The sequence below is a fragment of the Ciconia boyciana genome, chromosome 2, assembly GCF_034638445.1.
Source record: "Ciconia boyciana chromosome 2, ASM3463844v1, whole genome shotgun sequence".
In the NCBI taxonomy this organism is placed as follows: Eukaryota; Metazoa; Chordata; class Aves; order Ciconiiformes; family Ciconiidae; genus Ciconia; species Ciconia boyciana.
In genome coordinates, this window is record NC_132935.1 from 130,575,769 (window position 1) to 130,593,171 (window position 17,403).

The following is a 17,403-nucleotide window of genomic DNA, read 5'->3' on the forward strand; positions in this document are numbered from 1 at the left end:
ATATCACCGCTGACTCCACTCACCTGTGAGCAGCCTGGGGCACTGCAGACAAAAGGCCTCTCCTGCTCCAAGTTCATCTTTGATTCCTCATAAATCTACATGTTAAAAGGAGGAGGGGGAAAGAAAGGGAACCTATGAATATATACGTTCTAAACTTCACACGTACATGCAACATACAATCGTCATGGTTTGTGCTTTATTTCAAACTCCCAAAACAGAACCAGAACAAAATTTTCATCCTCGGAGTACTGAATTTGCTAATATTCAGCAGACTCCCTACAGTCTAAGTTCTTACTACTCCTTCCTGAGCACATATTTACTTTGAAGGAAGAAAAAAAAAAAACATTAAGCTTTCACAGCAGAAATCTGCCTCAGAAAAAAGCATATGTTCAGTGTTGTTATTAGATAAGACCGTGTCTGCTCAGAAATATCTCGAATTAAGGGGGTTTACCTTTCCTTCTTCAGTTCCTGCTGAACAACATTAAAACCAGACGTCTAGGTTACTTCTGAGAAAGAACGCACTTTTTGAAGTTCTTCATACTGTTCAGTATTAATAACTTAAATACATTACATACATGCTCTCCATACACACAAGATGATTGTGCATCCCCAGCCTTTAAAAGGTCAACTAGAACCTCAGAAGCTTGAGAAGCAAAGTTTTGCCTAAAACTGCAGCTTCCCCATAGCAGTTCCAGTCCTGTAACCTTGAACTAAAGCCTGGGGGAGAGCTCCCAGGTCTCAAATAAAACTGAAGGAGGAAACATTCGTCCTCAGAATGCAGTAACGCAGCTGAATTTGGGTCAATATTATGGCAGTGTCCCTGACCAGCACCAACAAAAATCACTTTTTAGTAACATTCTAGGACATAAAATAAATAAGTCACTTCTTTCGGAAATGTTTTCAGCCTGTTGGTACAACTGGCATTACAAGCTAGAATATAGTAGCTGACCCACCTTAAAGCACAACAAGTGACTTCTGCTTGCTTTATACCTCAAATCCCTTAAAATTCAGCCTCACCACAGCCCCCCTTAGACAAATACCCGAGTTGTGTTTGTGTAATTTTTTCATAAAACAAAGAGAAGTACCTTGGTGGAGAAGCAGAATTTGATTTTAAAACTACAAAAAACTGCAGAAGTGCTAAAATTACTCAACCCTGTTGTCATTTTTTTAAAACTACAATTCATTGCTTCCTATTATCAGGAATATCTTTACCGCACTTATACTTGTTGTTAGAAAAGCTTTATTTTCAGAAGAGCTGCTACCATCCCCTGCAAATAATAAATACACTGTTAACCTGAACATCAGCCAGACCTGTACTTACAGCAATTATTTTCAGTGCCCTAAGTTCCAAAAAAAAAAAAAAAACAAACCCAAAACTTTTGGATGATAACTTTTTCTTCTTAATTAAATTTTATTCTGGTGGACAGCATTAGCCTGACAGGATATTTTCCTACTTGTGACCTAAAAAAAGGAAAAAAAAGGCAGCTGAGCACCCTTTACCTGATTTCACTGACTCCCAGAAGCAGCATCCAGAAGTGAAGAATTTCTGTTTTTATTTGCCCTTTAACCTCCACAAGGACACTACCCCCTAAAGGTGATAATTAGCATCAACTGATTTTCTTGATGTGGACATCTCTACCAATATTTGGCCTGAGTCAAGTGATTTATTGCACCAAATACAATCATGTGTCAAGAAAGACCCTAACTCAGGACTAACCTATCTATCTACACAAGGCTAGAACTGAAATAACTAAAATCGTACCTAATTTACTCCTTTAAGATTATTCATATCCTGTTTTGATTTAACTTACAGCTATGTTAAACTGAAATAGGATACTCATAATCAGAAATGAAAGAGTATGTTCACATAAAGGCTTATACTAAAATAACTAAAGGTGTTAAATTACTTCTAGTTTCAGTTATTTCGGTTCCAGACTGTGCATAGACAAGCTCTTCAGAGGTGAAGCAATAAAAATGCTCTGAATTAACTATCCTGTCTGAAAGAAACAAGCAGCAGAGAGATAACTGACTAAACAAACAAACCCCCACAAAAACAAAACCAAAACCTCCAGCTAAGTTTGATTTTTAAATCCACCTCTATTTATGGGATGTGACCCAGGGATGTTGTCTTTCCTAAAGACCTTTTCACAGAAAGGGGGGGGGGGAAAGCTACGTGCGGATAATGAAAGGCTTTATCTGATATCTCAATTACTGCTGCAACTGAAGCACTGCCAAAGGTTTCTGTTACCCCTTTCTCCCCTCCTCGGGGGAGAGTGACAACTGCATTTTCAATAGCAGAACAACGGATGAGACTCAGTTAAAGAAAACAAGACAATAACAATTCTGGTCCCAAGTGTCCAAGTGAATTTCAAAACATTACCAGGAATTATTTGGAGTTTGTTTTCTTATTGAGTATTGCAAGTCTAAAACTGCCCTCCCCGCCCTGAGCTTGAGCTTTAGTCCCTAAATCCATCAGTACATGCTCTGATACAATTAAATGATTCTCAAGGTTACTAGATAGATAAGCACAGAGTAAGCACCAATATAACGTATTCAACAAGGACCAGAATCCTGAGTGCGGGGATCAACTGCGGGAAAACATGGACTTGGGTTTTATCCTCAGTACTTTGAAAAGGTGTCAGATTGAACATCCAGTCATTTACCACAAACGTACAAGCAACTGCTGGTTCCCACAACAATCACTCTTTGCAGACACGAAACTTAAAAAAAAAAAAAAAAAGTAATAATCCAGAAAGGCTATATCATGTGTGCCCTCCAGGATACTGTCTAGCATAACGTGACCGCTATTACATGTTACCAGATAGTACAATGCCCTCAAGACAAATTGCACCATGCAGAGTTCGTATTTATGTGTGATGCTATCACCGCAGTTGAGACTATAGTACTATTGACTCCCTTACAATAGTAAATGAGTGAAAGAAGCTGCCTACGATTTTTGATAGTGTGTCTGGTGCTTGGCTATCTATCTTATGGCAGTAATTCAAGCTTTATGCTTGAATGTTGACCAGAAACAAGCAGCTGAAAATCTGGGCTGTGAGTGTGAACCTCCTGCATCCCTCATTCCTGCTGAACTCCGGCAAGAGCTGCGGCTGCACAAGCAACGGAGGATCTCACCCCAGGTTTACAGCAGGATGGGAGCCCTCAGCAACAGAGGTTTTTTAGTTGCGCACAGCACGGTTTGCATGGCATCCTTTTCAAGATGCAGGCATGCATCTCCCGTCCCTCAGTCGTACACAGCCTCCGGCACACAGTTCACTTCACACAGCTCATGTGTGTTGCTGGGCCACACAACTCGAGGCTCGTTCTCCACAGTGTGTGCAGGTGGTTCAGCATACATGAAGGAAATCACGCAACCAATGGCAACATTTCGACTTCACCTAATAAAAATAAATCACAGCAACCTTTCCATCTAAATGAAGGTGGTTATTAACCTTTGGGATCTTAAAAATTCAAGTTACACTCGTGCACCTTTCATAGTACTACATATGACTGCCGCAATTAATGTGCATGAAGAATATCAGGCAAATCTGTGATGACTGAAATGCTTAAAAATTACTCAGGCCTGAATTTTTTACTTCTGTTATCAACAGCTTAATTTATTGCAACTTTGTGACCTCTTCGAAGAAACAAACAAGGATTATAAATATAAGTGAGCACTAATATTGATATGTCAGCATTAGTTTTGGTATTATTAACAATAGGCATGAGTGCATTATGCAGCAGAAAAGAGGGCTGAATTTTAATAGACATGTTAACAACATCTGTCAGCATTTATTTCCCTATTGTGACCACGTAAAGAGCCTTATTGGCAGAATACATAAGTGAGGAAATCTGCTACACTGTTGTAGCCTGCCATTCTCCTGAAATATCACTCTGCTTAGGAGAAGTTAAGGTATTCTAATTAGAAAAATAAATAAGCAAAAATATAAAAGAAACATAGACAGACTTCTCCAAGCCATGTCATATGGAAGAGAAACAAGTAAGTTCTGCAGCAAGCCAAGATTTTCTTCTATTCCTGGATTTCTGCATAAGATACTTCTAAACATTTTTTATTATAATTAATAAAACTGAAGCCCACAGCAAGAAATACAAGAACACAATAAAGAAATAAAAAGGAAACAAAAGAAACAAAACCACCCTCAGAACACAGCAACAAACTACATCCCCTCTCAGCAGCATCCAGAGGGATGTACCCCATGTCCTCAGGCTCCTCAAGAAGATTTTGCAGAGCCCCATGATCATCCTTTCTTAATCAGAAAAATGGGTCCAACAACTAACACCAAGAAAGCATGCTCCTTTCTGTCTCTCTCTCCCGCTTTCTAAACTCAGCAGTAATCTTATTGCCTTACTGGTAAAAACATCAAGCAGGCTTGTTTCCTGTTTCAATGTTATTCTTGAAGTGGGCTGCAGTAAGAATCTGATTTTCATTGGGCTATTATTATTTGCAGCTGCACGACCTTTTTAACCCTCTTTTAAAAGTGACATTTCAGCCTTCAACCTCAAGCTGTCTAAATGTTGCAAGGTTTTCAGTCCTCTGATTAACAGTGAAAATGAACCGATGGGGAGGTGTATACTACAATGTGTCTAATACAGGTCAGTGCACCCATCCTGCCTTTTGCACAAGTGAGTAATTACACACTTATAAGCAACCTGTTTGTTGAAATTAATCACCTGGGCACATGCTTGCAAGACAGGTTTCTTCAGCCTCGTGTGACCAAGGTCAGTGAGATTTCCAAATACAAACACAAAATACACAGTCACTAGCATTAGCAGCAGTAGGCAGAGACATGGGCAATAAATGAAGCATCACCTATTTTTTAGGGTCACAGCCACAATGTACAAAAAGTGAGAGGAGACATGGTTATGGTGCACTTGTGAATATTAAAGAACCCCATCGGTGTATGCAGCATTTTAAACTGCTAGTCATGGCTATTCAGTACAGCACTATTTACAGATAATTACAGTGTTATTACAAATGCTAGTAAGACTCATTGGTTTTGGAAGTGTAGTACATGCAGGGTTAATGCCTACGGTTGTTTCCAATATGTCCTTGCATGAACAGAGCCAATTTTAAGTATCTTTGCGCTGAAATGGTGCATGGTGGTTTTCGTCAGCATGGGCTCTTCAGTGGAAGTGCTTGTTTTCTGAAACTAGCATCATGCTTTCCACATGCACGCATACAGGGCTCATTATCATGGCCCTGCCTGCTTCGGCTGCTACAACGAAGGGTCTGTCAGCATTTCCATTAGAAACCCCCTCGTTTCAGGATTAAAGCATTTCCAAATGGTTCTGGATGCTGGAAAGCAATTTGTGTCTGGAGTCCCCAAGAAGGCCTTTAATGTGATGCACATTTGAGCTGGGGCTCGAGCCCTCACTGGTACTCCAGTGAAGTTTTTGTGATTGCATTTCTGACATTTATATGTGGAAAAACACTCAGCTTGGGCCTTTATTCATTTGTTTTAAAAGAAGAGAGCCCCATAAATCTTTAGGCAGAGCCAAGTGCTCTCAAAAAGCAGTTGATGTGTGAATTGCCTCAACAGCAAGCAGCCTTCGGTCCTTTCCCCGTGGTTGGCAGCGCTGCCGCCCAGCAGCAAGCACCCTCTGCGTGGCACTGGGGGGGTGCCTCGCTAGTAGTTAGCCCCTTGCCACCTGCGAAGTTGCTGGCCACTGGCATGCTTCAGGATCATTTGCGCATGGAGTACCAAAAAGATTCTTGTTTCACGCTGACAAACACCCCAGCTCTTTTTAAACAGCCACTCGGTTTGCTTACTGCCTGTCTGAACAAAAGCCAGTACTGGGAAGGGTCCCCAGCAGTCCTAAGGTTTTTCGCATCTCTCTCTTCCAGGTATACCCATTCGCCTCCAAATCAGCTGAGGGAGAAGAGTTTTTGCTCCCCCACTCAGCGTTTGGCTGCTAAAAAACACTGTTGCTGTTATCAAGGAAAACTGAACAGCTGCCTCCTGCCTTTCTTCTGCTTATGCAGAGCTGCTTTCTTCTCAAGATAACTAATGGGGATAACTAAAAAAAGAAGGGGCAAAGATAGGAGATTTCAAAAGGGAACAAGAACTAAGTTTGTAAAACTCTGGAATTAAGGAGGCAGGGAAATAAGGGGAAGAACCACCCCAAAGGGGCTGGGGGCAAGGAGCCACCAGTGGCAATGGAAAAGAGAAAGAAAGTGGAAGTGAGGACTGCAAACCACTGAGGACTGGGCTGAGTAAGAGGAAGGGAGTAAAAGGATACCTCTGAAAAAGAAACTCAAAATAGAAAGCAGATGACCTACTGCCTTCCCACGTAACAGCAGCATGAGAGCCCAACGTTGTGTATCATCCATGCAAGACAGAGTATTTGATAGAGGGCACAATTTGTCCTCTACACTGGAGGAGCTGTATCTTGCGTCTAGTGAAAATGCACAAGTCTAAATGATTACTCTACATTTCTTGGGCTCTCCATTTCAGTATAGGAAACCATCATGGATTTACTTGGTATAAAGCAAAAGGATTTGCTATTTTACAGAAATGGCCATGGGGTTATTAAACACAGGCAATAGAAGACGAAAAAAGGTAATAGGAGAATGGAGGTGAGGAGTGAATTTAAAACAAAAACAAAAAAAACCCAAAACCCCAGCACTTTCAAAAACAGTTCATGAAAGTTATCTCAGCACAGAAATATTCTATAGGAGAAATCAGATCTTTATAGGGAAAGATGGCTATTACTTCAACTCTGGAAAAACACTTTGAGGAATACTGTGGTTATTTTGCACTCTGCGATTGGCCAAACAGGGCTGGCCTGACCTGGAAGCGTCCCAGGCTTGTAGCTCTGCAACTGTCCCCCACTGATGGCATTTGCAGAACAACCCTAATACCTGTTCTCCCTAGTTACAAGTCTGAAACGACACGAGAGACCAGACTGTAACCTCGCTGACAGCACAGAGGTTTGCTTAACAGAACATGCAGCAGCAGCAGCACAAGCTGTAGCAATATAACCACAAAGTCAAGCGATGCAAGGAAAAGGCACTATTCGACAATGAATATTTTGCACACCAGCAGACAGAAACAACACCTGTATCACTTTTCCATTTTCCCTATGTGCCGTTTTTCTGATAGCTTTTCAGTGCTGGAAATTCAACAGCTAACCCAGACCTACTGAAGTAAAACAAATATCTGGGTCTATGGGCTTAACATGACAAATGTTAGGGAGAATGTCAAGTGTCTATGGGTACTCAAACAGCATCAGAATTTCATATTAATCCCAACATAAATGAATATTCTCGCTCCATATCATCAGGCATTCAACTTCAGTGCTCATGTTAGAAGGCTAAGTTAGACTTGAGGGTCTTGGGATAGTCAATGGAAAGAAAGTACGAAGGCTATGGTAGAGCAAGATTCAAACAGATGCTTTCAATCGTCTGCTACAAAAGGACTCTCTACTAACTATCTCAAAAGCTTCAGCCCTCAGACTTCTTAGATCGGATGCCTTGTGGTATGTGGTGATAACATCTGCCTTTATGTAAGTCACTGTCCATCTCACAAATTGTTCTGCACAAAGGGAGGTGGGGAAACTGCAAAACAACTGCAGTAGCACAAGAGACAGGAATCTTGCTTCAAGAGACAACCACTAACAGCTAGCATTTGAAAGGAAAAACGTATTTGCTCTGTTCTTTATGAGCAAGTCTTGGCTTCTCTCTGTTTGGGACACAGTCCCTTGGGGCACAAAACGCATACACAGAAGTTAAAACCACCATTAGCTGAAATCAATATTTACTACCAAACTCTTGAAAGATTTGAAGGAGAAGGTACACGCAGAGAACACTATTCCAGGCTCTTACAGTCATTATTAACACAGCTCTGAGAGCATGCAGTCTCTCTCACTACTAATTTTCAGTGGGTTACACACTTACCACTACCACAGTGCAATATTTGATGCCCTACCAAGTTGCTAATAACATAAGGACAGCCTGCTTAAAAAGGTATCTAGTTATTTTCCAGGCAAAGGGATAAAAAAGAACAGAAGATACTTAGCCTGTCAGTCTGCCCCAATTTTCACTTCTCTCTCAAAGGTTAATAGTATTAAGTGAGGTGGGTCCTCTGTCTTCTACAAACCCCTTCACAAACACAGCCCCATTCCCAGAGCTGTAGAAGTCATTATGCTTCGTGTCAGTGGTTCCTATGCCAAGAGCATTACTGTGGGTGTATGAAAGAAAAACAAAGAATCTTCAGATCATCTTCACAAGTTAAGATGGTTCACCATGCCTATTGCTGTGAAACAAAAAAAACCCCTACTTCAAGGAAGAAATTCAAGCGTTACGCACTGCAGAAGATCTCCAGGAAGCCTGCAAAGGGCAGAAAAGGCAACTGCAACTGTGGCGAAAGATGAAGCCCATGAAGCAGAGGGTGTCAATGATGAACTCCCAGTAACATCTGGCAAATAAGCTAATCTTTTGGGACTTTCCAATGTTGGCAGATAAGCGTGTTGTCCGTCCCTTCAAAGGCTGACCTCATTTCTATCCTTGGGTTAATGGCATGCAAAGCTCTCTGCTACACTTACTTTTTTCACTCCTCCCCCCGCCCCCAACAGTTATTATTAAACACCAAACAACTTTGCCTATTGTTGTAGTTTGCATACAATTTAATTAAGACTTTTCCCTCCAGGAATAATATTGACTGAGGGTTTTGAAGGGTTGTTTTGTTTTTTAAGTGTACTGTAACTGCAGTATGCTAATTGCTTTGGTTTACGATACACAAATAGATAAAAGAATTCACCTACCTTGCATGCAAATAAACACTTGGATTTCCAAAGGGAAGGAAGAAAAAAAAAGAAAGCATAAAAGATATCCTGGGGGAAACAACAACACAAGGCTGCTTAGCTGACTCTCATACCAGAAGCAGTTAGGGGCTCTAACACAGCTTTGAAAATTCTGCCAGCCCAAATTTTCCTTCTGGTTTATTATATAAAATAATCCCTAAACCAGAACTCTGCAAACCAACTTTATACATTTTATGGATACAACTCTGCAATTCTGTATATTTAAACTGATTTTAAATTAAGGCCAATCTCACTTTTTACTTCTCTTTTGTATAGTTAACATACAAGACAGCTTAAGGCTTTCATTACATAGAAAAATGAGGCCATTAATAACTCAGCTACAAGCCATTAATTATTGACTTCACCAATTTTTAATTACAATTTTTTAAGAATTTTTTTTATTGGGAACTTCTCTCTCTTCAAAATGACCAAAAAAATCCTGAATCAAACCTTCAACATTCACTGTTCTTAGTGTAAGATAAAATCCTCTGGGTTAACAAATCTCTGCTGAGAACACTGGCAGCCCGCACGTCCCCTCAGGCAGTATTTAGCACTAGAGAGGCTTAGACATTAAAAACTAAAAACTGTTCTTTTCAGCCCTGACAATCAAGGGCAGGCTGATGTGAAGCACTTCAAACTTTGTATGTGCAAAGCTACAGACAATCTCCAATACATACACCTTATCTTCAGACACTTAGTTTCTCACCGTCATATAACAAGTTTTACTAACGGCAGCGTAACAACCTATTTTGGGTAAGTTTCATTTAGATTTAGGCTTGTCCATATGTTTTTAGGAATATAAAGATGGAGTCATCCTACTGTTAAAATACCTTCATTAAAATAAGAGGTTTTGAGTTTTGGAACCAGGTTAAAAAGCTGTTTCCAAATCATCCTTACTATTTGCATTGAATACAGCACAGCGCAACTGGACTTTAAAAGGGCAGTACGCAAGTAAAGCGGTAAGCAAGGATTTGCTTGAACTAACTAGTAACTCAGAAAAAAAGATACACTCAGAGAAGCTGCAGATATTAAAATAAGAGTTTCTGTATTTTAGTGGCCCACTTACACGTTACAACCAGCTCCTTCTGGAGATTTTTTGTCAGACTGGAGGCTTTCATCTTATCAAAACAGTTAAAACTATGGACCGGAAGAACAATTCACAACAGTTAATGGAAGCCTTTTTTGGTGGGGGCAGGTATTTTAGTCTCAGTCTCCTGGAGTACCTGAAGCGACAGCAGTAACCACGGGACATGTCCAGTGCAGGTATCAACAAATGACGCCCCGCTGCGGGCAGAGCCCTCCCCAGGGCTCCAAAATCAGGAGCCACTACTGAGGCCTGGAGCCAAAAACACTAGGAGAGGTGAGCGATCCCCAGGGCAGGCAGGCTCTGCGCCGAAGCCCCCTCCTCTCCCCCCATTACACAGGCCAGCGGCACAGAGTCCCCTGCAACACCGAAGGACTCATTCTAGCCAGCGCCAGAGCGAAGGCTGAGGACTGTCTGCCCCAGCAATTCAGGTATCTGACTTGGAAAGAGCACAGGACGGCCCACGAACTGCTTGGCAGACATCCAAAACAAAGCAAAAAACCCAAACCATTTTGTGCTGCTCCCCCCACCCTCCCGCAGACCTCCCAGCTTGGCTCTGGCATCCCCCTCTGCCCTGGATGTGTCCACAACCCTTGGGTCAAGCTTCTTGACCATTAAAGGACTGGACCCAAGAGAGGGGCTAACTTTGATGAGAATCCAACACAGGTCTTCAAAGACTATTGTGCAAATATATGCCTGCTCTGAGCACAAAAGCGGTGATCCCTATCTTCCCCGCAACTCGGGCAAGAGCGAGAGTGCCCCAGAGGTACTCATGACGGCTCAGGCGCTCCTCCAGCCCCCAGCACTAACGACGCCCTGCAAATGCGTTTGATGCGTGAGAAACAAAAGTCTGCCTCCCTCTCCGTACCCCAGAACAGCAGTTCAAAGATCAGCATCTCAGAGGAGCCCCAGGACAGGCAGGGAGGTGCCAATGCCTGGGGCTGGGGCTGCCCGGGCTGCCCTGCTCCCTGGCTGGGGTGGTGGGACAGGTCCTGCCTTGACACCCCCAGGGGCCTCCCCCGTGGTCCCAGCCCCAGGGAGCCCCCGACCCGCGCAGTGCCTGACATACAGCTTTCCTGGTGGTCTCTGTTGGAGGGTTGAACAGCCCAAGGCACTTGTGGGGAGGCTGCTCAGCTGCTGGTCCCTTGGGAACACTCCCAAGCCAATGCAGTCTAGGGTTGGACCCAGGGCTCTGCAACAAACCCAGACAGGTACAGCTTGTGTACTTCCCTGTAAACAGACCTCAAGCCCTACCTCAAAGAATGAGAGACCTGGGATGCAGAGGTAAAGGGACATAAATGCAGTCATTGCTCCACTGCCAGCTGACAAGCAGGGGACATCTGACATGGGTTGCCACTCTGCTCTCAACTAATACAGCTGCTGCAAAGCAAACTGCTACCAGTGGTTGGGCAAGGGGGATGAGGCTGCTTTCCAGAATCAGTTGAGCAGTGCCTGTCATTAGGCAAATCATAGAATCATAGAATGCTCTGGATTGGAGGGGACCTCTACAGGTCATCTAGTCCAACCCCCCTGCAAGAGCAGGGACATCTTTGACTAGATCAGGTTGCTCAGAGCCCCATCCAACCTGACCTTGACTGTTTCCAGGGATGGGGCCTCCACTACCTCTCTGGGCAACCTGTTCCAGTGCCTCACCACCCTCATTGTAAAAAATGTCTTTCTTAAAGCCAGTCTAAATGCACATGCAAACTATAGGAAACCCTCCCACAGCAGAGAGATCTGCAGGGCAGGCACTGAGGAGAGCTCTGCACTGCGGGAGCGAGTGTGCGTGTCTGTGTGCACGTGCATGCAAATCTGTGGGGTGGGTGTGAGTGTGCAAAGGGACATTTCTTTCCCTCCTAAAGGGCTGCAAGTACATGTCAGCAATACGAAACTCCCTAGAACTCTTCTCAGAAGACTGCTACATGGCAGTAAAAAAGCAGCCTTTCTGCCCAAGGGATTGTTGCCTCCGTTAAGAAGGCAGTACATCAAAATGAAACAATTCCCAGCCAGTGACTAGCCACAAATTCCTGGCAGTGACCAATCCATAACTACAAACAAGAATATTAAAAACTGACACACGTGAAAAAAATACTACTTTTCCTAAAAAGAAGGAGGCAAAGTAAGGAGTAATTCTCCATAGGCTGTACATGCACAATCTGTGAACAACTCACAGCAACTTCGAACATGCTGCAAGTGTAAAGCGGTGAAATTCAAACATCTCTAAAAACCACAGATTTGTAACTTGCGCTTATGTAAATACACAGCTTTCAAGCCTCAGCCATCCTGGCCATAGCTCTTCTGGGAAAAATGAAAAAATCTTGGCTGAGATTTTCAAGAGCAAGTGGTGATACTGAGCGCCTCCAGTTTTTAGGTGTCCAATCAGAAATACTTTAAAAGGCTTCATTTTCAACTCATGCTGCACACACCCTCTTCAAATCATATCCCTTTAGGGAATATTTATCTTAAAAAGTAAGCAAATAACGAAAGGTCAGACACATACACATTATTTTGTTCGTTCTTCTCTCAGCATTCTCTCTGACATGAAGACATAATACTGTGCCAAAATTATAGACAAGAGGCTAAAGAACACACATTTAAAGACTGATTTTTTTTTTTTTTTCAACAGAGCTTAAAGATGCCCAAAATCATAATTAACTGCAAGGAGCTTTAAGTATTTTATATCTGGAGTTTCATCTGAAAAATCCTAGCTTACATGATCTATCCCAAGTCATGCAAAGTTGGTGGCAAAGCCAGGAAATAAATAGATATATATTTATAGTTACAATGTACTACTTAACTACAAGATCATTATTTTGGGACTGGACTGCATAGACTGATCTGGCTTTTTGCATTTTTAATTAATATAATTTATCTCATTTTGAACTAGGGTGCAGAGAGTTATGAATAACGAATTCTTTGTATGAGAAGTTAAAATAGAATTTTAAAAAACTAAAAAGCTATCTCAATATATAATTGCCTCGGTTTCTAAAAAGAGGATTTCATATATAGGCTGTTTTGATGGTCTAGCAAGCATATGAATATATAATTTCTTTGTCCCCCCTTCAGGAACAGAAGATCACTGAGATTTGTACCAGGACAGTGAAGCAATACCCTTATTTCAAAAGTAATCAGAATGTAAGCGTTGATGTTCCCTAATAATATAGGTAATATAACCCACTACACAAAAAACCCGAAGAGCCATGATCTTTGCATACAGAATCACTAACCTTATTGCCATCTATATGCCTGTACAGCAAATGTGCTATGGGTGTCTTCTATCAACTGACCATATCTATCTATACTTCAGAGTACCTATGCTATACAGCTAATATAATCACAAAATAAAGGTGTAATTGAGGTGGCAGAATTCCTCCAAAAGCAGACTTTACAGGTTAGTAATATCAGTGACTGCATCCGATAAAGGGATTACAAATGCAGGCTTCAGTGTCTGGAACTGCAGAGCACTTTTTGAAAGACACTTTCATCCTAAGTGCTTGACAGATCCTCTTGGTGCACCATCTGACTCCCGTCAGGCACCTGAGGAGGATCAGGAGTTCTTCTCAGAAAGCTGTATTACTGCAGGATACTTCTTTCCAACTATATGCTAGCAATATGAAGGCCATTAGGTCTGTGTACTCTAGCTGTCATAATTTTGCGTGACATACCATCCAATATTTTTATAGGTAAGACTAGGTTTTCTTCACAGACAGAGCTATTTATATGAACAGTTTCGGATACTGACTAATGCTTTTGCATTTATCAATGCCACAAATAGCTTTTTGAATATTAATACCACTTGATTTTCTTTTAGGACAGTTAGTGGCAATTATAAATAGGTTCTATTATCTTCTCATGTGTCAAAATGGACAAAGAAAATGCTTAACACCCATTTTGGTCGGATCATCCAAATAATACAATTCTTTGCAAAATTCTGCAGAACAGAAAATGTTTGGAGAGTACCGAGAACAAATGGGACTACTGTGCGTCTCCTTCCAAGGACTACCATCCACCTCTTCTAGCAGACTCCTATGCTACACTTCCCTCCTTCTCCCCTCATGTTCTCCTTTCTTACATAATGCCTTGGTCTCATGTGAAGAAGCCTCTGGTCTTGGACCGTTCATTTTGCATTTACATACATAACATTTTATTTTATGCATTTTTGTATTACTTCATAGCATGCATGTGGCTCTAATACACAATGTGTTATGAACTTTTTGTTGTTACGGTGTTTAAAAAAATTAGGTCCTTCTCCAAGGCACTTTGATACTACACCAACACCTTTGGCATTGTCTTGGCTGGGCTGTAGACCTAAGAAGTTGGCTCCTTTACGCAGGTAACGGTAAGAAAAGAAGCAGCAAAATATTCCCTACTCATAAAAGAACATCTGGGCTAACTAACCAATCTAAAATACAAGGATCTCTCCTGGTGTCACTTCACAAACAACAAAAAACATATGTTGAGATACAGGTTGCATCTTCTATTTGAAGTTAACCTGGAAAAAATTTTCCTGAGCATTACCTAGGCTGCAACAAACATAGATGAGCAGAGATAAATACATCGAAAGCATATTTCATTTCAACTAATTGTTTGTGAGAAGTATTCACAGGTTGTCTTGCTTCTAGCACCAATGCTTAGCTCTTTAAGTGGACTCTACATTTTTCTTTATAGATTTCAATCTTAGGTGTACAAGGGAGCAAACTAATCACTTTGGTAGTGTCAGAGCAAAGTATCAGAGCAAAGGAAAAGGCAAAAAAATTCAGCCATTGTGGTCCTTCACACTAACAAGAAACTTAAGGAATGTACTTCATTTTTTCAAGCAAGTTCTCTCTATCTTCTTTTCTTAATGGCTTTCTCTGGCAACCTCATTCCAATTCTCCTATTTTCCTATTGGAAAAGAAAAGGGAAGAGAAACTGAAACCACGGTGAAAAAAATATTTTGGGGAGGGTGTTTGTGTGACAGACTTCGGGGGAGAATTACGGAAATATTTGAGGTTCATCCTCAATGCATTCTCTAGGGAATTTTGTAATTCCAGATCAGCTCTTCTGTTCACGCACATGACACAACTGACTACAAAATCCATTTTGCAGGAGTTGACAGGGCAACGTTAGTAAGGCCACCACAACTTCCACATGGAGAACACAGTCCTGCCACTCAAGCAGTCAAACCACATAGTGGTGAAGATCCCAATTTCAAGATCTGTTAGAGAGGTCAAGCCCATTTCACTACTGGATATGACTATCTATTTGGGGGACAGAGAGAAGGAAGCAAAGAAAATCAGACTACATATATGCTGGCAAAGATCCCTTCTTTCCTTCATCCCTTTTCAAAAAGCCTGTATAGCTTGTGCTTTTTGATGGAAGGCTTTAATTGTGTGACAAATCATAGTTGATAGAACAATTATTTCTAATTTAAATCAAATCCCTTTTGGAGGGCTTTACAAGAGCAGTTCTGCCTGCAGATCTCCACTAAGCAAGCCTGGATAGCAAGACTAGTTCAGGCACTTGCTGATAGAGCATGAACGTGAAAATGCATATCCATCATGGACTGTGATTTTACAATAACTTTTAAAGAAGCATGGATAGAATATTGCAAGACTACTCATTTTGGTGTGTGAAAATCCCTTTGGTGTTTTCCAGTTAATAATTATTCATCCAATAATAAGGATGAAAGGAGAAAAAAAAAAAAGAAAAAAGAGAACAGAACATGGGAAAAAAATTATAGGGCTGCATAGGCAGCCTCGAAGGAACATGGATTGAACAACCTTTGAAGTACCCAATTCTAAAATGAGATCATATGAGAATTTTTTAAAGCAATAAAAGTGAAGCCTCAGAAACAAGTGTAAGTTACAGCCTGAAGTGCTTTATCACAGCTCCATGAACCCTCTTCCATAAACCCTAGCTGTTTTAAAAGTTTATTTACTTCAAGGCAAAAATGGAAGTGATTGTGGGGGGATGAAAGGGTAGAAGGGCTCTACAGTTTCCCAGAGGTGTGTTGATAAATAAGGCCTGCATCTCATGACATCAAAATCATTACAGAAGGAGAATTGTCTCCTGCCAGCCTGCAAGGAGGCATTTTCCACTTGGGGGTAAGAAGAACAAATACCAGTGCCTTACATGCTTCTGCAACAAAACTCCTGCCCTCCGGAGATCAAAGCCTTCAGTTTAACAACATGCCTATAGGTCCATAAAATCACGAACTAACTTCTAAGTCTCTTGCCTCAAAACATTATGCCTGGGCTAATAGTATGACTCTGCTGTGCCACACAAAATAGCCGAGCTGGTTCTGAGGGAACGTGCCTGTTTACATGGCACGATGCAGAGCTGGGCAGAGATTGCTCTTGAGCTAATCAGCCATGTCTTCCAGTGGGGCTAACAATAATCCACACTCAAAACGCTGCTGGCATGGATATGCCCCTTCCAGATAGAAATCTGCCCACCCACACTAATCTGGGAGGCTTCTGCGTTGTATTACACACGCATAATCAACTTGACTTTAAGCATCCTCAGCATCTCCACGTCAGTCAATCATCCCAGACTTCCTCCGTAATCAATGGAGAGAAACAGGCACATGAACACTATCCACTTGATGTAGATATCCATATGGGGAAGAGAGGAATCGTGAGCTAGAATTGCCAATTTCTCTCTACCATCTCTGAAAGAAGCCTGGAGGATTAGCTCAGACACTAGGTAGATGCCTGTATGTGGTCAGAAAAACCCATTCCTCCATACCTGAAGTTACCGCAGCTGTCTGAGCTAGGATAATGATGGCTGCCTGTCTATATAGTGCCTTTAAACCTATGGATGGCAGCACACCAGGAAAAAAGAAAAAGCATGACACTGTTGCTATGCATATTCTTAAAGCAGAAATTAAAGAGAAAGTGATAGGTTAAGAAAGTGTGCAAGATGCATCACTTTTTTCTTGCAAACAGATCATGTTTTGCTGCCACCAGAGCAGAAGGCTGGCTCCAACCTCTGCGCTTCCACGCATGTGGCACCTCCTGTCCCTGGGACTGGCAGGAATTAGCGAGAGGAAATATCCCTCACCATCCAAGGAGAAAAGTGCTTCGCCCTGTGCACGGTGACCTGCCTGATCAGGTAAGAACAACCCTCCAGCTGAGTACGTGCAGACCTTCCTTAGGTGGAAAACAACCGTGATGCAGGACCCCGTGCAGGGTGGGGTACCTCATGCTAGCACAGAAACTATCTAAGCCACTGGAAACAAGGCATGTTTTCTCATCCTTCTTTCCCCAAACTCCATCTGTGTTCAGATAATAGCTGTAAAAGACATCACTTTAGATATCGATTGAGCTTGTATGCTATTGCATACAGAAGTTACTTTTAAATATATTTAAATGACAATGTTATTGATATAACTGGTGTTGGGAAGCTGAAAAAAGTTTGTAACAATTCCTGTTTCCAGACTCATGGTTTGGCTGCCACCAGGTTCTGTAAGACCAAAACTTTTAACTCTATGTATGGAACTATTTGTTATGTAG

The 17,403-nt window shown here is 41.7% G+C and overlaps 1 protein-coding gene across 9 annotated transcripts in view; it reads right to left on the minus strand.

Moving 5' to 3' along the window:
* Window positions 1–17,403, minus strand: part of CREB5 (cAMP responsive element binding protein 5) — a 262,926-nt gene that overhangs the window by 219,935 nt on the left and 25,588 nt on the right. For 7 of the 9 annotated variants that reach the window (XR_012041160.1, XM_072854058.1, XM_072854060.1 and 4 more), the window contains one exon: window positions 24–95. The exons of the other annotated variants lie outside the window; for them this stretch is intronic. Coding sequence is in view for 5 of the 7 variants with exons in the window: in XM_072854060.1 (XP_072710161.1) it covers window positions 24–95 (72 nt within the window). In the remaining 2 variants the exon portion in view is untranslated. The remainder of the gene's footprint in view (window positions 1–23; window positions 96–17,403) is intronic. 9 annotated transcript variants of the gene reach the window in all.